This window comes from Charadrius vociferus, unplaced genomic scaffold (assembly GCF_000708025.1).
Source record: "Charadrius vociferus isolate BGI_N301 unplaced genomic scaffold, ASM70802v2 scaffold365, whole genome shotgun sequence".
Lineage (NCBI taxonomy): Eukaryota > Metazoa > Chordata > Aves > Charadriiformes > Charadriidae > Charadrius > Charadrius vociferus.
This window is the reverse complement of record NW_009648559.1, coordinates 1535569-1557686: the sequence shown is the minus strand read 5'-3', so window position 1 is coordinate 1557686 and position 22118 is coordinate 1535569. Positions and strand designations below refer to the sequence as shown.

Below are 22118 nucleotides of genomic sequence, written 5' to 3'. Positions count from 1 at the left end.
AGAAAATGCATGCTTATGTGGCCTCATATATTTATATGACCTTATATATTTATATGGCCTGCCATCCACAACTCTGAACTTTGTTTCACTCCTAGCCTTGCTCACCAGTCACCAGTAAAAATATACACACCCTTTAGTGTTGAACTGCTAATGAGAGTTAGTGGTCTTTCTTTTTTAAAAAAATGAAATGGATGAGACTTGTTAACATATTTATAAGTATGCACTGGGTTTAATTCCGTGTTGGAATAACTAGTGTAAACAGAGCACAGCCTGAAGTATTTTAATTTGTGTGTTTAAAGTTACACTTACTGTGTCTGTAAGTTGGATTTTGGAAGTGGAAGATTTAATACTGGAACACTTCCCTAAAAATAAATATTTGGGGCCCAATAACTTATTAAAAACAGGACGCTACTTCAATAATTTTAGTAAACTGAGTGCCTAAAGCAATTTATTTGTTGTACCATGTGAAATAGTTGAGGGAACCATGTATCTGGATAACGAATTCTGATTTAAAAGCTGTGTAATTATGAAACCGTGATATCCCCACAGGTCTGAACTCATTACCCAAAACATTGAAAATAACCATTTTGTTTTATAAGCATAAGAATGCACTCTAGGGTGTAGTTCATATAGTGTACACACTTATTGAATGCTTGAAGCATTTAGCTTTTCACCTATTTCTTCACAGCATATTTGAAGCATATGCATGTAAGAAGCACGCAGTTTTTCAAATATCATTTGTGTGCCATCACTGTACTTGTCATTTTATTTATGTACCTACCAAGTGGAATAGTAGTAATGATTTCAGATCCAGGCACACTGAGAAGCATTTTGATTTGTGCGTCCATTTCCTGGCTCATCAACTCATTCTGCAGGCTCTGAGTTTTTTCCCTGTCACATACCAACAGGCTGGGTTACCAAACACAATTGGATTGTTTTCTAGCACCAACGCAGAGTGTTTCCCGACTCTCCCCAGCTGGCCAATTTCATCTTGCATGGCACTGGGGGGGTGCGTGCCCTTGCTCCACACCTCCTACAGCGCTTTGCTTCTCACCTACCTAGTGTTTTCTTAGTAAGATTAGTTCTACTGATCAAAGTGGGGCACAGTAGTTGCCAGCAGTGAGTCAACACAGTGGTATCCGAAACATTGCAGTCATTCTCGTGTTGTCTCCAGTGTGCCTATCCAGCCGCTGCTGGGAAAGCCTGCCTGTGGTGGTATTCATTCAGGCAGCTCCCTAGAAACCTTTCAGCATCCAAGTGCCTGCAATACAATGCGGGAGGAGCTTCATAATACCCAGTGTCTCCATACCCAGTCTGCATGAAGCTCTATGCTGTTACTGTCTGCTTTTGTCAATTCATCTGATTACTATATTCAACCTCTCAAAATTTTGGCTTATTTCTCTCTTTCCTCCCTTCCCTCCCTAAGTTCTTGGCACAACACTGTGAGCAACTCGTCTTTCAACCCAAAGAAATTACCCTCAGCCAATGATTGCATGGTGGCTTTGCTTGTACTGTGTCTTCGCTGACTCTTTCTTTCACCTCCTGTGTTGCTATCAAGTTGGCTTGACTCAGTCAACCAGCATGGCCAGCCAACAATCTAAATAACAGTCAAGGGGAGCCTTACTTTTTGGATAGGTTTTGTTTTATTTATGTCATTCTTCACTCAACAGTGCTCAAATGTGGGAAAAGTGATAATGCGTTGTCCTGGGCTCTTTCTCTCTCCCTCTCATCTCCTCAAAGAGATAGGTGGGGAGAGCATCTGTCGCTCGCCCCAGTGGCCAGTCTGGCCCAAACCATGACATGTGTTCAAATTTTTTTGATTCATTTTTTCCATTCCCGTCATGCCTAGCCTTTCCGAGGCAGCGATCGGAAATATATAGGCAATATAACCATAAAAGGATTATATGTAGTATAAATTAATATATTATTTAATACAGGTATATATACACTTCTGTGTGTGTACACCATCTATGTCCTTCATATAGGTATATGTTGCCTGTATCTTTTTATTTTTAGGAGATTTGGGGAAGAAGCGATAGAATTCTTGGCTGGAGCAGGGGAATGTTATGGTTTGATGTTGTTCATATTTTTGCATTTTTGTGACTCAGATAAAAGCTCAGCATGTTGCAATCTGACTAGAACAAAGTCGGGAAAAGCTCTGTCAGGCATTCTGTGAAAAGAAGATTTTGTAAGCATGAGTGCCAATGATTAGATACTTTTCAACACCTTGTTCTTTCAGAGATTAAACCAAAGCTTCCAGAAAAGTATTCTGCTCATGGACCTCAGATTGTCAGTATTCACCGAGTCTATATTCAAACAAGACAAGAGAAGCGCATTAATTTTACCATAGGAAGCCGAGCCTACTTACTTCCAAAAACATCTGTTGTAATTAAGTGCCCTGTACGAAGGTTCCAGAAATCACTTATCCGGTGGGAGAAAGATGGACAACACTTAGAAAACTCCAAAAGACTTGGCATCACTAAGTCAGGCTCGCTTAAAATACATAGTCTTGAAGCTACTGATATTGGTGTGTACCGGTGTATTGCAGGCTCTGTGCATGAAACGTTTGTACTCAAACTCATTGGTACTGACAACAGATTGATAGAACCACCAAATCTTAGAAAACATGCCAGTGAGACCAGTAACACGGATCACAATGAGGCCAACAGCTTTGGGGCCAAATGGCACAAAATGAGCAAAATGTGGCAAATGTGGAGTAAGAAGAATGAGCTCTATCTAGGAGACAGGCAAGTAAATGATCAGCCATTTCTGCGTAATCTTGAAACCTTTGGGAGTAATTCAGCAGAAGACTTCAGCTCTCGTGAATTCAAGAATAAACGACTGGAGGCGGCAGTTCTCCAAGGCGCCTACAGCATGGACACTGTGCAGTTTGAAGAGCTGATAAGGAACATGAGTCAGCTCATTGAAACTGGAGAAGCCAATGATGACTTGGCATCCCAGGTCATTTATCAATTAGTGGCTGAATTGTCTAGGCCTCCACAACCAACTACTGAAAAATGGAAGGGAGCCCAGGATGAGAAACTTGCCTCAAAGCTCACAGGCAAATCACCAAATGAATCTGAACGTTTCAGCACAAAAACTGTTGATAAGTTAATGTTTGACCAGAAGGTTCCAGTTATTATGAGGCAAAAGGAAATTCCTCGAGTTTCCTTCAACAAAACAGTAACTGTACGAATTGGAAATACAGTTTTTCTGACCAAGAATACTCATGCTGTCAATCTCCTGTGTGAAACAGCTGGTATTAGTGAAGTGAAATATACTTGGACAAAAGATGGCGAGACATTAAAAGCCTCTGAGAAGTAAGTAGATATCTTCTCTTTTATTTTTGAATGACTTCTTATGTTGCTATCAACTGTAAAAATCCACCCTGCTGTGCAGTATTAAAACATACTGTTGTAAAAATGAGATAAGCATGAACACTTTGCCTTCCATCTTTTTATTTATTTTTTTCCTTTCAAGTGTCTGTCACGTTGTTTGGCTGTACTAAGATCCGAGTGTATGTCCATTTCCAGGATATTACATGGGAGCATCGACTTTTTTTTACTAGGTGAAGTGTTTTGGATGTCCTAACTGTATTTTGTGAACTGCCTTAATCATTTCAGCTGCATCAGAAAGGGAACAGATTTATACTCAAATTAAGAAGCCTGTCGGATTCATGCAGATACACCAGATACAGTGGGAACACATTAGAAACTTGTGCCATGGTATAGCTGAAAAGAAGTGTTAGTTCTTACTCATTTTAAGGAGGGAAAATATCACTGGTATGCTCACTATCCTTCAACATAGTAAATCTTTAGGTATAACTGTAGCTGCATAACTTCAATTTAAAAAGAAAGAAGGAGCTTTTATGGTTGTTTTTCAATACTTTAGAATGTACAGATATTTCTGTTGTGGACAGTGGAATACAAAATAATAAAGGACGTCTATTACCATCATATTTGAGAACTGTACCCGAAGAACAAGTACAGCAAGTGTGTGTTATGTTCAGGTATTTGCTCAAGACTGAGCGGATACTTCTACTTCATTGCTGATAAATTAGAAGCTCACCTGATAATATTAACATTAACTTCGTATGTGAGCCTCTTAGAATCATAGCTAGCTCTTGAGTAATGAAAAAAACGATTCTGAAATGATAAAGGCGCTTTTGGATATTTCTCAACATACTTAACTGATTAACCACACTGCCAAGAAAAATATACTTCTGCAGGGCTATCAATTAAAGCAAAGACACCAAAACTGAGCCATTTTTAAAAGTGCAAATGTTTTTGGAACCATGTAGCTCCCACCAGTTATGTTTATTTTGTGAAATACGCATAATTTCCCATTAATTTGTTGCAAGTGATACTTTCATTTTTTGGACATGATGGTGTTTTATTTATTCACGAGTATCTGTTTGATTCCTAATGTCTACTTTCATAAATTGCCTTCATTTTAGCCCAGACTGATATTCTTGCACTTGAGGGACACATTAGCAAAGTAGGTTTCTTTCCTTTTTTTTTTTTTTTTTACAGTAAGGTTTCTTATGTACAAATCCATATATATGTGTGTGTACTCAAAAGCCAGTGCCATTAATAGCATTATTATGTGAGGAGGTAAATGGGCTGTTTATCTGCCAGATTTGTAAAAGAAGGCCATACTTGAGCTGTGCATGAGGTGGCTTGTTTTATTGAGACACAACTATTTTTACTATGTTTTTGTGTATCTCTTACTTTTCTAAGTGTACTCAGTATGGGAGAATGCCAAAGCTACAGGTTTTTTGGATGTGTTGAGTGTACGGTGTAATTCATGTAACTTACTGCTGAGAAAGGTAACTAGGGGGAAGTCCAGGCTGCTGTTGTCAGGCTCTTCCCAGCCTGTGGTGCTGTCCCTCATATCTTGCCCCTCAGATGGCGGGCAAGGCATTCAAAACGTCCTTGGGTTTTTGGTGGAAGACTTTAGCTTTAATGATTATAATATTAAAAAAAGAAACCAACCTACAGTATTTTGGAAGTCAGATTAGGCCAGACATATGTGATTTTCCCAGTCCTGCTGGCAACCGAGCTTGCTCTGGAGAGATGGATTTCTTGCCAAGCCTAATACTTTTAATTGTGGTAGTCTCATTTATTCATGCTGTTGTTCCTGAGGGATTCTGGTTTTTAGTAGTAAACCTGCTGCCCTCCAAAGGGCTGCGACTAGGACACAGCTTTGTAGAAGAAGGATATCTGAAGAATCTTCTATGCGTGTATCCCTTAGTGCTCCCCTATTGTCACCAAAGAGGAGGCAGAACTGTTACTGCACGTGCTGGTCTAGAACAGTAAACTCCTAAAAAGGAGTTTTGCTGCTGTATCTGTAACTCTGGCAAGAAGACTCAGCTGGGTTTGTCCCAGGATAGTAACCCTTCTCTTTCCTTAAACGTTCTGCAGGGTGATCTTGGACACCATTGGAAAAGTGCAGATTCAGAATCCTACTCAAAAGGAACTTGGTACATATGGATGCCTGGTTGTCAATGACTTTGGTTTTGATATGGAAACATCGTTGCTATTGCGTGCAGGTAAGACTTGTAGCATACACAGAATTTTTTTGTAATAATAAGCACCCATCCCCACTCCAATGTGAAATTGTTTCTTTTGTTGGCAATCTGTGAAACTGCCTAATCTAATAGGTAGTGATAAGATGGTCTTGTTGCTCTAAAACCACACAGGTGTGAACAAAGTCTGCTTGTATCTATCCCACCTATATTTTCTGGCTGCTGCTTTTCAAAGTGAATTCTGTTCCAAGCATGATAAATTTAAATAGAGGATCTATACTTAAAAGTCAAATAAAGCTTTTAAAACTGATTATCCCTTTAATTTCAAAGAGATTCCTGTCATCTTGTCCTCTGTGTTAAATATTACAAATCTGGAAGCCAGCAGTCTCTCGGCAGTTGTTGGAGGCACAATCGTGGCAAGAATTGGAACGAGTATTATGGTTGAATGTCCAGTGAAAGGTAAGCAAGAACTGCACTGAAGTTCCTTGTAATGTTGGAATGAGAAGTTTACCTTATATCTTGAAAGAAATTACCAGTGAAAGCAGAAAATCATTGATCATTAGTCATTTTTTGTTAGGCATGTCACCCACACCAGTCCTGTTTCTTTTCTGTCTTTTGCTTTAATTTGCACACATATGTATATCTTCTAACAGACTTTCCTTTGAAAGTACTTTTCTTTCCATGAAGCGATCTGACGCTGAGCTACAGAGCTTAAAGCCCACCAGTGAATGACTACCTTGCTGCAATAGCAAGCATGCCAGCTGACTTGCTCATCAGAGAACTTTCCTTATCCCTATTTGAGATGCACATATGTCTAGACTATTGTTAAAACCGAAAATGAAATCTCCAGCCGTCGCTTAATAGAACTTTAAACCTGACGGTGAAGTAAACTTACCTTTTAGAGCCATCAGTCTGCAGCTGCAGTAAGGAACGAAAGAGAAGTGCCGAGCCATGAAAGCATATAGATATTTTCAAGCTCAACATCTGTGGAGCAGCATTAATGTTAATCAGAAGCTACATGCATTAAGCAGTTCACTGCTTCATTTTATTTTCTAGTCCTTTGTTGGAAAGGTTGATATTTTCTTTTTAATCTCATCATTACCATCTGGTAAGTTTAAGTTGTAAGATTTAACTCACAGCAGCAATATTCTGCAAAATATTTAATAAGCTAAGGTGGGCCTTTTGTGCTGTGTTGAAGATGATGTATGAAAGCGCTAATAACAATGAACGTTGCAACGGAGTGCAAAGAGAGACTGCAGAGAAGTCAGTGTGCCGTTCACATTCATATTGCTGGGGGACTCCGTATCAGAAGGCGTGTTGATACTGAACCAGAGCAGTGATAGAAATATATATATATATATGCACAAATAGTTCTGCATACAATAGTGGCGCCAGGCTGACATATATTAGGACGTGTGGCTCTGCTATTCACTGTTGTACCAAGGCTAATTCTTTGATGAAGTAATATTTTCCAACTATACTTTGGCAACACTGTGTATAACTGACCTACATCTGAAATCCAGCAGAGAGTTAATGTCACACTGTTAATATTAATATTGTTAGGATGGGTAAGCAGTTAGCAATTTAAATATAAATTAATATTTTCACATGGGACTGTAGATTTCCAAATGCTTTAGAACTGTATATATTCCTGAGCCAAACTTTAGTTATGCTAAGACACCAGTGTTGACTTAAAAAATGATTTATCTAATTGCTTTATTTCCTGTCATTGCCAAGGAAGTAAGTATTACTGTTTGTGAATAAAATAGAGCTTGCATGTCTTAAAATGTCACTAAGCCTAGAAGCATAAAAAACTTACGCAGATGGAAGCAGACTTTTTCAGATCTCCTTTCCTTAATGAAAAGTAATAAACCACTGACTTTTGAAGACTGAACTTAATAGGACTTTACACTAATTTATTTGTCTAATAGGTGGGACTCCAAAATATGTCAATTTTCTGTGTAGTAGGATAACTTTGTTGTGAATGGTGATAAAACAACATGTAAATTATCAGACAACCAAGAGTTTGAATAAGAAAAAAATACTAATATTTCTATGCGCTCTAAAATTTCTGTTCCTACAAACAGGCAATGTGAGTCCGCAAGTGTCCTTTTCTCCTCATCAGACATAATTTACAGTAATAATCTCTTGCCTTCTTGGAGTGATAGCCCACTACAAATCCTTACAATATCCTTAATATCTAGAGTAGAAGTGCCATTGGACAGCAATTGAATGTGACTGTCTATCAGCTGAGGATCTCTCAGAATGAACTACAGAAGTAATTATGAGAGAGACCTTCGTTTAGTGTCAGGGTGACCTTGGCTAGATCTGGAGCATTTTTCCTCGCTGCCCTTCCTCCTGAATGCTCAGAAAGGAGGCTTTGTTTTCTTTGTGGGTGAAAACTTCTCTGCCTGTCCCGAGTGAAGTATTACTAGATATGACTTTGTGTGTTCTTCATGTTGTGCTACATACTTAGGATCCTGCTAGACAGATGTTACTCATGCAGAGTTCTCAGTGGCGTTGAGCAGATACATCTGATCTTCTGGACTCTTGCTAGCCTGCAAAATAGTTCTCCATAAGAACAACCATCTAATGAATAAGGTGTCTGTGAGGCGTAGAAGTGCCATGCCACTAGCAGAATTCTTAAATTACTTTTAAATTTCTTGGCTGCAATGACTTCTGGGTTTTTTTCTGTAGGCTGAATAACCTATAATACTTCTTTATAGTTGTTCAAACCATAGTTTTCTCTGTGAATAAGTCTACATATTGAATTCTATGTTTTGTGTCCAGCAGTGTAACGTCTATTCAGGAATTTTCTTTCTGAAACATATAAAAATTCTGCACATATGCAAAATGGTAAATTAATCTTTCATTTAGGAGAGAATATCATGCCATAGAGCAGAGCTTCAGCTGGAAGTAGGAGCAGCCTACCCAACAATCTGAAAAGGACAGTTGTGAAAGGTAGAGTGGAGGCGATGTTGTAAGGAAACTTCCTCTGCTGGCTGGCTAATGGCTGTACAATACACCCTTTAATTATTCAAGGCCTGAAGTATATTCCACTTAAGGGGCTCCGGGTTCATTAGGGCACGTTACACAGGACAGCTCTTGTTTGATGGTTTTAACGGAAAGGACGTGAAGTTTAATATTACATGCAGTGTTAGCCAGCTGACTACAGGTTTTTTTCTTTTTTCATTGTTGCTGATTTGGTTCTTTTTGTCCTTTTGAAAGTCTTTCTTCCACACTCCGAAAATCACATTCAGATTGAAAAAAAAATCTGAAATGCTAAAGAGCAGTGAATCCTGACAAGTAGAACATCAAAGAGTAGATTAAGAAAAGTTAGCTAAATTGCTGGAGCTAATAGTATTGCTTTCTTTTCCCTTTTTAATTTATAACAAAATTATTTTTCCACTAATTATAACGAACTCACTTTTATAGCTCCCGCAGGAGCATATGCTAGAAGATATTCATAACATTCTGGATAGATTCATATTCCATTCTTACAGCCAAGAGCTTTTCAATCAACACACATGGTATAAATATCAATACTGATTGCTCCAAATTGCTCTTGGATAACATTTATTGTATTTGCAGAAAAGATCGTCTTGTGATTATTACTAAAATAAACTAAAACTGTCAGACTCCATTTATTGTGAAACCTTGAAAGTTCTAAGTTGAAGTAAAATAGGTTGGAGAAAATGAAAATATGTATAAAATGTGCATTGTCTGCCACCTGCTGGTAAGGGAATAGAAGGGGAAATATACTGATTTGAGGTTGTTTATACATTATATTGCATCTCTGAAACATCTTGGCACAGTGGCTTTTAAAAGTAGAAACTCCATCTTCATCCAAATTCTGCGTTCCTATGAATATATTTTGGCTCTCTAAGAATAACATATTGATAAAAAAGTTGTGAGAAATACACAAAACCTGTTGAATCAGGGTCATCTTTTTGCACATACGTTTCACAAAGACGGACCAGCTACTTGCTGTCAGTATTGGAACTTGAAACAGGTCCAGATAAATCAAGAATTTGATTTTCCATCTGTTCCTTCATTTCCCCACACTATTCCAAATGTAACTTTGATGCTGTTCTTTGTCTTCTGTGCTTAACCCCTCAGAAGACATCTCAGTGAAGAAAAATAGCAGTTTAATACATAGGATTCTGGCTCTTCATTTCTTTAAGGTTTTGTGTGTGTTCTTCTAAAATATATTAACAATGGATTTCAAAGGTTTGAAGGGGTAAGTATGGGTTTATTTTATGAGGAAGGAATGACACTATAATTAGTATAATAAAAGGAAAGCCTTTTGCTCTTATGCTTCTTTTTACTATAAATGCATCTACATTAGAGTTTTTGTTTGGGCATAAGCGGAAAGGACTGAAAGATGTACTTCAAAACCTTAATTGTGCTTTTCTTTGTGTCTTGCGACAGTCTGGGAACTGAAAGCTGAATCCCTTTGGATATAACTAAACTGAAAGGTGTGCCTGGGGACTGTACCTGTTCTTTTCCAAATACTAATGGGGAGTAAGTCCAAGGGCCCAGGCGAAATTTACCAAGTAGTCCAAAACAACCCTCATCCAAACACACATTGGGTGTGTTTTGGGACCTTGGGTACCAACTATGTCTCTTTAAAAGCACATTCCTGATGCCCTTCACTACTTGCTGATGTAGATATAGCCTACAGAGTTCGTGGGAGCGGGGAAACATAAATTGGAACGGTTTACAGAATTGCTTTTTTTCTGGTGTGTGTTTCTCTCTTTCTGTCCCAGCTTTCCTTATTGGAGCAGGGATTTCCTTCAAATTCCTAGTTCAGGAATACGGATTATGTTAGAGAAAGGTAAAATTTCAAAAATCTATCAGAGTTCTTGGAATGCTCAGCAAGCTTGTGGGTGGGTATTGCCTTGATACTTCCTACTTTAATTTGCAGAAAGCTATCAAGAAGTTCCCTAGGCAAACTTTAACAAAAGTCTCATAGTACAAAAGAAGAGGTTACCTTGTTGGTTAGTACCTCATTAAATGGTCGGAAGGAACAAGTGGTCAAATTTTACAGTGGAGAGAGGTTACCAGTAGTGTGCCCCAAGACTCTGTTCTGGGATTTGTGATGTTCAACATTTTTATAGAAGTTCTGAAAAACAATGTGAACGGTTAGTTGACTAAAGCTGTGAAAAATCAAGATTTATAAAGGCTAATCAGATCTAAAACTCTCTGCAAAGAGTTGCAGCAGGAGCACAAAAATGACATTTAATAGCTAAATGAGGGCAAAGAATGTTCACAATTTATATTTGCAGAATAAATGTACATCTAGAACAAAAAACCTTAAATATAGACATGTGCTGTACCTGAGTGACTGCCACTCAGAAAGATTTGTGGAGCCATGCTGGCTAGTTCCACGGGAACACCAGCACACTCCCTGGGTGGTGTCCATAGAGGCAAATCAAAACTAATTGTGGAGGAATGGACAAAAGAATAGAAAATGAGCTATTGCTTAAAGCTGTGGTGAATCCTGTTTGCAGCTTGCTAATCTCATCTCAAAAATAATATAGTAGTGCTAGAGAAGGTAGAGAGAAGAGTAATATTAGAGGAAAAACAAGCATGATGGTCTAAGTTGTACTTCTGATTCTGGAAGCTAGGAAGATATACTGAGGAAGGGTCATTCAATAAGTGCTGTGATTTTAGTACTCTTTGCCTGCACATCCCCAGGTGCCCATCACTGGACACAAAGTGCTGAGTTTAGTGGACTTCAGGTCTGACTAAGAATGGCAATTCCTGTGTAGTTCTTTAATTTCCGATAAAATTACATTTTTCAAGTCCCTGGGTATGTATCTACTTTATAACCATAACTGTTTGGGTCCTTGGTGATATAGCATGGCTATTCAGCAAAGTGAAAGTGTAATTACTGACCAGTTGGACAAAACAGTCTTTGATAAGAGTGCTGAATTGTGGAATTGCCCTAATGCACACCACCCAAGTCTCTGTTGGAGGTCGACTACAGAATTCAGTCTAGCAGTCGTTTCTGAGTTCATACTTAACTCAGATCCTCTTATTTAGTTACCTAAATATAGTTGCCTTATTTTAAATGCCCGATTTTGAAAAATATTAGCCTTTAACTTCTGCAGCTGGAAAAAAGATCAAGTTCTCTTTGAGCTGACAGCCAGTGAACTAAACAGGACCTGACAGAGCTGTAGCAAGGGTGGGATGGGAAGGGGTCTTGCTTCAGGAACCCCTCTAAGGAGGTCACCAGATGTCAGTAAGTATATCTAAATCGTGCCAGATGTTGCTACCACCTAGGAAGAGGGGCTGTTGCGTGGCTGGTAGCAAGAGGCAGAGGTAATAGCTTTGAAAATTGCAGGAGAATGGGGCAGTATCAGAGGGCAGGTTGGAAGATCATACCAACTGCCAAAATATCTCTCGCTGGCTCTCTGACCAAGACTATTATTCCCAGTGAAGCTGGCAAGGTTTATACAGGGAATTTCAGTAGCAGCATGGTTTAGGCTTTTTAGGGTTCGCTAGAAGTTGATTGCTCAAACATAATTCTGTTGAATATAAAGGTGGTTTGTGACTTCTGTTGGAGAAAATACGAAGTTGTATCAATCAAAGAAATAGCATTGTAAGTTATGCTAAATCCACTGTAGGTGTTAGTGAGTGTAGAATAAATAACAATCAGATGACATTCATTGTGTATATTACTGACCCAGAATCGTTTCCTCTGAAAGATGACATGTGAATTTAGGCTTTTAAGTTAGGTAAACTTTTAGCGAAGTGCAGCAGAATGTGATTTGTGCCAGCACAGTTCTGCCTTGCTCTTGAATGGGAAATACAGAATACTTTATGAGATTCTACATAGCTGGGGGAAAAATTTCTGAAGACATATCCAATGTTTTAGAGCAACTAGTTAGTAGGCCAAGATTTTTATGGTGTGTAATATTTCATAGGGCTTTCAAGGTTGGAGGAAATTTGTTTTTGAACACTGAATATTTTAAGGGCACCCTATAGTGCAGATTCCTTTTTTTTTTTTTTCTTTTTTTAAACATGTGTTTCACAGTCCCATCCGGAGCGGGAGGTTTTTTCCATAACATTTGCTGTCCCAGGGCCACTCACGGTGGAAAATGGCTTTTTTTTCATGGAACATTGAGTATTTGAGAGCTGCTCCAGTGCTAGTGGAAAATAACCTGCCTTTGAGGTCAGAAAAATAGATTAAGCTAATTTTAAAGTTTTATAGCCACTTAGGTCTATAGTAGAAATTTTTAACATCAGAGGATTTAGATCCATTGCAAGAGTAAGATTCTGATTTTTAAGATTTTCCTAAGACTAAGAAGGCCTAAGTTCAAGAATATGTCTTTGTTCATGCAGGGCAATTACAGCCATCCTTAATTTTAAGCATGTGTTTAATTGCATTCCCTAATAAGGATGGATTTAATCCTATGCCTAAGTGCTTTCCTGACTTGGAGCCATGGGATATGATTGTTTGATTCCGCTACTAGCTGATGTCAGTGATGGATCTCCCATTTGAATCACTGGGATCTAAATTGCACTCAGGGATTCTGAACCTTTGGCAGTTCGGGTGAGTTGATACCTTTGGGCTCATCCTCAGCTGCATCTGTGTGGAGGTGGGGTATGAAGGAAACAAAGGTGGCTACAGGCCATCTCATACCTCTTCCCCTTTTTGTACTGGCTGGGGATCAAACCAGGAATTCTGCAGCTTGAAAGTAATATTTTCTTGGATGTAGATAGGGAATGACTTCCTTCCAGGATTACAAACTGGAAGATTTACTTTTTTTCCTGAAGAGAAGGTCTAGGAAACGATTCCCAGAATGATTTTGTGTCTTCTGACAGATACAGAAAGGCAGTCATTCTGTAGGAGAAGCTTATGTAGATGTATTAAATTTGAACACTTAGGTGAAAGGAAAGAGATTTTAAACCGTCCAGGAAAGGACAAACAACAACAGTAGAAACTTCAAGTCAGACCAGAAAATTACAGCAGTGAGGAGGAAATATTTTTAAAATTCAATGTAGTTAGCTTTTAAACATCTCTCTTAATAGTTGTCTTGCTACAATTTTGTAATGGAAGAGGCTCTTGAAGGCAAGTGTCAGTGGTTTTTTTGTCCATGTAAAGCCCCTATGTAAATCAACCTTTATGTAAAGGAGAGTCAAGCATCTGCAGTCAAATTCAACCTTGTGCACAGGACGAACCCCTCCATGAAGTCCTACAAATATGTCCCAAAGCTTAAGGATAGTTTTAGCTCCTTTAAGAAAAAAAAAAAAAAAAACCACCAACACCTCGTGTTTGGCTTGTTTTTGCTTAGTTTAGTTTCTGCTTGGATAAGAAAACAATACTTAAAACTTTTGAAGTTTTATTTACATGAATGTTAAAGGGTAAAGCACAGGTTTTAGGCCTTAACTATTTGCCTAGGAGAAAAAGAGCTTCCCTTGCATTTTGATGGTATGCTGGAACTCTGTCCTGCAGTTTCTGTGTAGGAAAATCGGTGCATTTCACAGTGCTACTGTAGGAGTCTTGTCACAAGAGGAATGTGGGAATTGTATACTTGGCCTGCTTTCTCACAAAAGCTGATAGATGAGACTTAACTCAGTGTGCAGTGCTGCATACCAGCAGAAGTAGTAAATACGGAGTCTAATTTCTAAGGGAAAGGAATGAAATTCTGCATGATGGAAGCTTTTTCACCTGAAATGTATACATAGTGACTGCCTGCTGGGGTTGTGCTATGTTACGAGAAGGAATTGGATGCAAAGCGCTGCTAAGCACAGACACTATTTAAAAGGCAAATGCATAGCTAAAAATAGGGGGTTTTGGTATCCCTCAACAGTAAGAGTTTTTCCTGATAGGAGTTTCAGAAACAACAATATGCACAAGAAAACAGTGTCCCGCATAAGAGTGACAGCAGGAAAGGATTTTTCACTGGCAATATGAACACAGAGATAAACTGAAGCTGTCCTGAAGAGCTTGAAATGTACACGCTGCTTTGCTGAAGAATGCAAAGGAGCTGGACTATAAGTGATGTCTTTTTCTCCTGCTTTATTTCTTTACTCCACTGATAGGGTGTCTATCAGCAGATGGGATAGCACCACGCAATAAACCTTCTTCCTGGCCAGATTCTCTACTGCATCTCTGTGGATTCACAGCTCCGAACGCTTTAGATCACATTTGTGCTTGACAACTTTGGGTTCCCTTGAAAGGCAGGGTTAGAAGAACCTGATTTCTAGCAGACAGCTATGTCCTGACTGCAGAGTGTGCAAAGTCTTACCCCCTCTTCTCCCTTCATGCTATACCTCAGCCTGTAATAGGTCCCTGAGCTCTCTCTGAAAGGTATCTTCCTTTTTTCCTTAGCTCAGGGCTCAAGCTGAGGATTTGCCGTAATACTTTTAAACCTAATGCTTGGCAACCTAACCAAAGGCCCATGAAAAAGGGCACAGAAGGAGCTTGATTTGCAAATAACAGTTGTTCTTAAGCAGATGGTGCAATTTCTCCCAGGCTCGCTCTCAGATAGTGAATTGGTTTCCACATAATAGAAAGGTTGGGGAAAGAAAAGGAACTGTGAAATGCAAAAACTCGAAGTGTCCTCAAAATGACTGTGAAGAGGCCAGCTCAGAGGGACTCAGCATACAGTTCACATAAAAATTATCTCTTAGATAAAAATCTTACTTCTCAGTAGTTTTGGATAAAATGCAATGCAGGAGTGTTGTGATTTTCCCCACTACTATTTTCAGCTCAAACAGCTCATGTTTATGGATGCACCATGAAAGTATATAGATAACATTAACTCTGTTTTAAAATAATGGTGAGATAATCACATATGCATAATAGGTTTTTTTTCCATTATGTATTTAACTGATCATTTTTGCATGTTTCCCCCCCAAACACACTTTATCTGTAAGCAACAGCGCCCCTAAGATTGCTTGGATGGATTCATGGTGCATTTCAGCCGGACTGGTTGCTGGACTGCCATGCAGGGCTCTGTCCACACTTCTGCTCCTTAGATCTAGAATTTATGTTTGTGTATTCATATTATTCACTTGAGAAATGATCTGATTTACTTGTGTGTGTGTGGTATTACTTGCTTGCTTCCCCCAAAGAGAAACATATACAGCTCTTTGGAGGAAGAAAGGAATCATTTGCTATAACTTAAATTGAGTTTAAGGTGTGTGACAGATACCAAATCTTGAACTTAAAATGAGAGGCAAAGCTATTCTGTGGATTTCTTTGTCAAACTGAACTCCAGTCCAGGTTTTAAAAGGCTCTACAAGACTCTCAATGAGATGTGGGTAGCAGAGTAGAGACATGGCAATTTTTCCGGGATAAACTATAGGATACAAACCAAGTTTGGAAGAACTATTCTACTTAAGTTAAATCCCAGGAATGAGGTACATTTCTGAATGCTGTGGTGAGAAGAGAGGGAGGACTGTAACACGGAGTGATATTGGGCTGCAGTTTGATAAAGGCTCAGGTTAAAGGCTTAAATTTGACCCTTTCCAAACTATTTTGTGTTTTGTGGAATTTGACTTAAGATCGTTTGACTTCAGTCCCATCTCAACCGTGCTGCTTCTGGCTTATTTTTGGCTCTGATTGGTCTGCAGGATTTTAGCGCCAGTGAAGGTAGTCTGGCTGCAAACCTCTAGGCCTTAGGTTAAAACAGCTCAGCATCCTCACAACACCTCCTCAGCCCATCTGTATAGTGAGTACATATGCCTGAATGGCCATGGAAAGTACACTGTAAAGGAAAAATATGTCTGAGAATGATACATTTTAGCCAGAAAGCTGGGGTAAAATGGAAAAAAGACCCTTAAAACAAGACCTCATCCTAATTCCAAAAGGATTTTTTGAAGTGGCATAAAGCTTCTTCTGGAAACTTGAAAAACAGCCTGTTTTTTTGGACCCTTGTGCACTCTGCAGATTATGTACTTTGTTTTATGCAGTTTTTTTCAGTAAAACACAATCTCATGAGTTTAAAAGCACTTAACAGCTGCTAAATTGTCTAGAATAAAATCTGTGATTATGCAGAAGAGTGTCTCTCCACTGTCTTTCTAGACAAAATGGTGGGGGGAGCTTTTTCCTTCAGTGAAATAGCAGGTTCCAAAAAATATGTCTGGTTCCTATTACAGTGAAGGAAAAACTTGAGGTGTGCATTGGAAGTGCTAAGCCAGTGATTGAAATGTTAAAGTTGTTCCTAAAGGCTATTCCACATCATGAAGACATCATCTGTAAAGTAATACTGCACAATGATCTGTGAAGAGAGGAGACTGAATTAGCATTCAATATGGCTGAAACTTCCAAATGTCCCACATTCAGGTCAGCTTCTATAGCAGAACCTGTTTTGGTAGTCTTCAGTGAGCACTGATTGATATATTTAGCAAAAAAAAAAAAGAGTTCAGGTGAAAGAGTTTAACTGCTCTGACTTGTCTTGTGCCCTGCACCTTTGTGCACCTCTGTGGCTAGTCACTGTGCCACATGTGCCAGGCATACCCCGTGATTTATCCAGGATTTTGGAGCTTTGAAAGAGCACTTCTGCTGCAGCAACTCAACCAGAGCACAAACAATGAAATGTCTGATTTGCCAACTTGCAAAATATCTTTTTAAAGGCAAATGTTTGAGGAAAATAAAACAGTAGAAGTCCTCCCACAGAGGTGGACTGTGCTGACAGAAAAATCATCTAATTAAATTTCCAAAGTCGTTCATTGATTAAAATGTAGAATGACAAGTTATCTGCAAATGCTGAGTTTCTCAGAGTTTAAGTGTTACTGTAGGAATGACGAAAGACTTTTTGCTTTCTATAACATGGTAAATGAGGTTGCTTAACAACTGAGCCCCTCCTTTAGTTGTTAATAGCTCTTTCTGTTCCTTCTCCTTCACACTGCATTGTTACAAGTTATATATATGACATCTGCAATTTGGAGTTTTCAGGAGGTTTTTTGGCCGAAACTGGCCCCATGTATTTTCTAATGTAATTGATAAATATATCCCTTTTTTTTTTTTTTCAAAAGAATTATTTTGCCTCCATTTCTTTCTTTCTCTCCTTTCTTTTTAATTAGAAATTGGATATTCATTCATTCCTTCATATATTCTGGGATGCAGGTTGAATGAAATGATGCTGTGTAGATCTTCACGTCAATTGGTCCTGATTGGGGTTAATGGTCTCGCATCTTTCTGTAGCAAGACACATGAGCACACTGCTTTTGTAGGACTGGTAGGAGTTTTTAAAGCTGTTCTGTGAGCTTGCCTTACAGTGCTTAACCTTTAATCTTAGTGGGATGCTGAATTATTAATAGGGATCACAACGGAGAAGTTTTGTTGTTAGTGGAAAAAGTACTTGCTTTGCTGCAATGTTGTTGCTTCCAATGCTATCTGTGAAATGACAAAGGGACTTACGATTCTTGGGTGTTATGGTAGCAGTTAGCAATGTAAAACCTATGGTTTATCTCTCACAATAAATGTTTTAATTATTTGCATTTTAAAGGTGTTCCCCAACCAAATGTAACATGGTTTAAGAAGAAAGATATTCTACAAATCAATTCTTTCTTGGTTATGAATGGCTCTCTATTTCTGAGGAATGTTTCCTATGAGGATGCAGGAACATACACTTGCAGAGCAACTAATGCTCTTGGAAAAGATGAAGCCGTATCTGTTCTCCAGGTAATCGGTAAGTGCTAAATGAGAATTCTTTACTGCTAACAACAGTAAGCCACTTTGATTATGAAGTTTAACTGATAAAATAGTTGGGGGTGATATTTAACACTTTCTAATGAACTTGGAATTTTTGATTGCATCTGAGTCCCTGGGATCTGTTCTCTATTTTGTGTTTCCTGTAATAGTGGATCAAGGTACAGATGGTTTGACTTGTGACTTCTTCAAAATTTATTCCATCTTCTTGCTTCCAGGCAACAAATATCAGCCCTTAAACCAGCAGACACATTAGAGAACTAAATCCACTGTCATATTACATTGTTCCCAGTGCTTTTATCTAGGGAAAAAGGGCAAGCTAGAGTTATGCAGAAAATCTGCAGGGAAATGCAGTGAAATGAAAACAAAGGCTGGCTTTCGTTTTGGGTGTTGTTGGGTTTTCTTAATTATAGGGTCCACTAAAAGGTAGGGACATGGAAAACAAGAAAAATCTGGGTATGAACTGCTAACTCTCAGAATAGAAAATGTAAAGGAAAACTCAATTTAAATGACTCTGTTGTAAGTAGATTAATAATGTAATATTGTATAATACAATCACGCCTTGCAAATAGCTCCGATAAATGGATCATTCAGCTCTAGAGATTAACTTTCTCACCATTTTGCTGTGTGAAGTACAACACAGTTATACATGGCCAATCCTGCTACAAAGCTTGCTTTCTTAGGCACACGTGTGTAGGGCAGGTTATAGATGTTTGGATCTGTTGGCCAAGGAAGACGTACCAAAGACATAATAGGAGTCTCTGTGTGAGGATGAGTGTAGACTGAAGCTCCCTTCTTGGTTTTAGTTTTCCTGGAATACATCAAAACTTCAGATGTTCCACAGAGGAATATTGGTATAATGATGTGACTGGGAAGATTTCTTACAAGAGCCTGAACTTCGTTTCTATTCCTGGTCACGTGACATTAGTTTAAATAAATCTTGAATGGATAGGAGAAGGCCAGATTCTGGAATTTTTTTGGCTGTGCAAAACTGCAACGAAATGGGAGGACTTCTGGTTCAGGAAGTGCGGATTGCACTGATTAAGTGTTGTCTAAAGCAACATCGTATCAGCCTTTTGCACTTCGCTACATCTATTACTGCCTGACCTGGGGCAGTCCATCAGTAGTGCGAGATCTGTGCAGCCTTTCTAATACAAGTTCCTAAAGACTGACGAGGCAACGAGCCTTTTGCCTGTGTGCTCCTGGCCTCACTGTGATTCTGTGGAGACATTTTTGTCCCAGGGTTTACACACACAAGCAGGAGGCTCTGTACAGACATTGCAAACTGAGGAAAAATGTTGAACCAATGTAAAATGACCCACGGAAGTTAGAATACAGCAACAGATTTAAACCGTTCTGGAAGGAGAATCATAGATAGCATGCACATTCATTAAAACAGAAATGTTGACTAAGTGGCAAGAACTGTGTGTCACTGACAGATTGCCCACATTTTTGGCAGTTATCCTGTCTGGCATATGATAAAAAGGAGGAGCTGCTATAGCGATAGGCATATGATTCTGCATACATTGTGCTATCTCTATGTATAATAAGATTTTAAAAGATTTTCTTCTTTCTTCTGTTGTAGCACTTTGTCATAGTTCCATCTAATGGAACAGAGGAATTGGCCCGATTCCATTGAGAGAATTATTTTTTTTAAATTTCTGTATGTGAATGACTGGAAATTAAATAATAAATGACATTGTCATGAGAAACAGGAAATACATCATACATCCTGTAAATCTTGTTTTTACACCATGTTACATGCTTATTTTTCTAATTTCTAATAAATAAAATTCAATAAATGTGATTTAGAAACTTGCGTAAAGATTATAAATAATTTCTGTTTCCCTGTTTACATATCTGAAGTATATTTGTTAGGCTATTTAACTGCATAAATTAAGTTGATCCTAAAGAATTCCAAAGTGCTATTATCCTTCTGCTTTATAACTAGCATGTCGGATATTTTGATATAATTTTTTTTTAGCATCTTGATTTAGTTCTTGCTAAGAAGAGGTCTTATGCATTGTGTTACAGAACAAAGACTTATAGAGAATAACACTCTATTATCAAAGGGAAGCAGAAGAAAGCGTGTCCTAATGGCATCTGGAATTGGTACAAATGTCAGTGTGGTACCTGGAGATCCACTAAGAATAGGTATGTTGTTTTTTCTGCTTTGTTATTTAAGTTACATTGTTTATTCATTTCATTAAAATGGAGAGGGTCCCATGGAGAGAGTGGGCATAATTCCTAAGAGTCCAGGTTTGGTGACCTGGATTTCCTAACCATATCTCAGCTTTCTGTTATCAGGGAGGGAGCCTCAGAGAAAGTCACACAATTATTTTTTGATTCAGCTTTTCAAAAAAATGTTTTTAAATAGTGACCATTTAGGCATCGTCTAGGTGACTCACCATGAGACTGAAGCTGCGTAGTTTCTCTTTGAGCTTTGCTTGAAAATTATTGGAGGGGCTTTAGCTGGGCTCTAGAACTGTGTGTTTATTTTTCTGTCTAAATGAATGCCTCTGTTTCCATCCCTGCCTGTGCCTGTGGAGTGAAAATGCAGCAATTTCATTTCATGTGTTTGACTCCTTTCCAAAACAGAAAGAATCTCTTTCATTACAAACCTATTTGGATATTGTAGAGTCTGGGATGAAATCTTTGTTCCATTCAAATAATTGTTCTCCTCACCCCCTTCATTTGTACAGAAGTTTGTAAGAACTTACTAAAAGGGAAAATAAAGAAATATGGTAAGTATGTATCAGCTCACACAGCTGATAACCCTCAAGGGGCAGTCAGGATTTTGGGCCATAGCTTAGACATCAGTGAATTTATGCATACTCTTGTTTTTATTTAAACTGGTAAGGTCTTTTATGTAGAATCACACAGTCATACATACTTATTCACAAACATTTCAATGTGTTTAGAAAAACCTGCTAAAATGCTGTTGATTTTTAGGTTGCCCGGTGTTGCCCAGCTACAGAAATACAGTTCACTGGCTTTTCGGAGACAGTCCAATTGAGCAAGTTAAGACCTTGGAATACCGAACCCTGGTTGGGGGTCGTATCCTAGAGGTGAACACCAACTCTGGTCAATTTGCTGGACAATTCCAATGTTGGACTTCAGCTAATGCAAAACCAATGTCAGTTTGGGTAAATGTCAAGAAGGAAGGTTTGTTGAAAATTATATGACAAATTCTTAACTTTTAAAATATTTTCTTTCACTCTGTAAAGACTTTCCTGAAACCTAACCTGCTTTTATACATAGAAAGTAATTCATAAATACATGTTTAACTTCACATATGTGAATAGTCCCATTTAAGTCAATAGACAATGTCCATACTCAGAATTGGGTAGAGGAATTAATGTGTGTGCAAATACGATGCGGGGGGGTTCATTTCTTCCCTGTGTCGCTGAGAAGCTGAGAGAAGGTTGCCTGATTCAATGCCTTGCTGCTTAACAGTTTTGAATCAGGCAGGTTTTCTCAACTTCTTCTTCAACAAATCATGCAAATTGCTGCCATGATAGCCCACCAAACTGAAACAAAACTGACTTTGAGGTCATCTTTGGAAATACCTTAATTATAATCAAAATAATTTTAATAGAATTGTCATATTTTAGCATCATTACAATGATAAGGCAGCCATCTTACTGTAGTCGCCCTTAAACATACCAATGTACTAGGGCACACTGCACACCCATCAATTTCAATGTTAAGTTTTCAAAAATGTTTTGTAATGTTCTCCAGTGTAATGAGCTTGCACAAAACTACATATCTATTAGTAGGTTATATAATGTGCAACTGCGGATTAGAGATTAATTTGACAAGGCTTTTACACATGCACCAGCAGGAAAATAGGCTGTATCTGCAAACATTGTATAAGGTTTGTAAATATTTAAAGTGCTTTAGAAATTAATTATATTATAA

The 22118-nt window shown here is 38.4% G+C and overlaps 1 protein-coding gene across 1 annotated transcript in view; it reads left to right on the top strand.

Moving 5' to 3' along the window:
- The window catches only part of ADAMTSL3 (ADAMTS-like 3), a 183058-nt gene that overhangs the window by 152919 nt on the left and 8021 nt on the right, over positions 1–22118 (top strand). The window contains exons 21-26 of the mRNA XM_009886113.1: positions 2240–3320; positions 5424–5551; positions 5858–5986; positions 17995–18177; positions 20232–20351; positions 21150–21362. Coding sequence (XP_009884415.1) covers positions 2240–3320; positions 5424–5551; positions 5858–5986; positions 17995–18177; positions 20232–20351; positions 21150–21362 — 1854 coding nt within the window. The remainder of the gene's footprint in view (positions 1–2239; positions 3321–5423; positions 5552–5857; positions 5987–17994; positions 18178–20231; positions 20352–21149; positions 21363–22118) is intronic.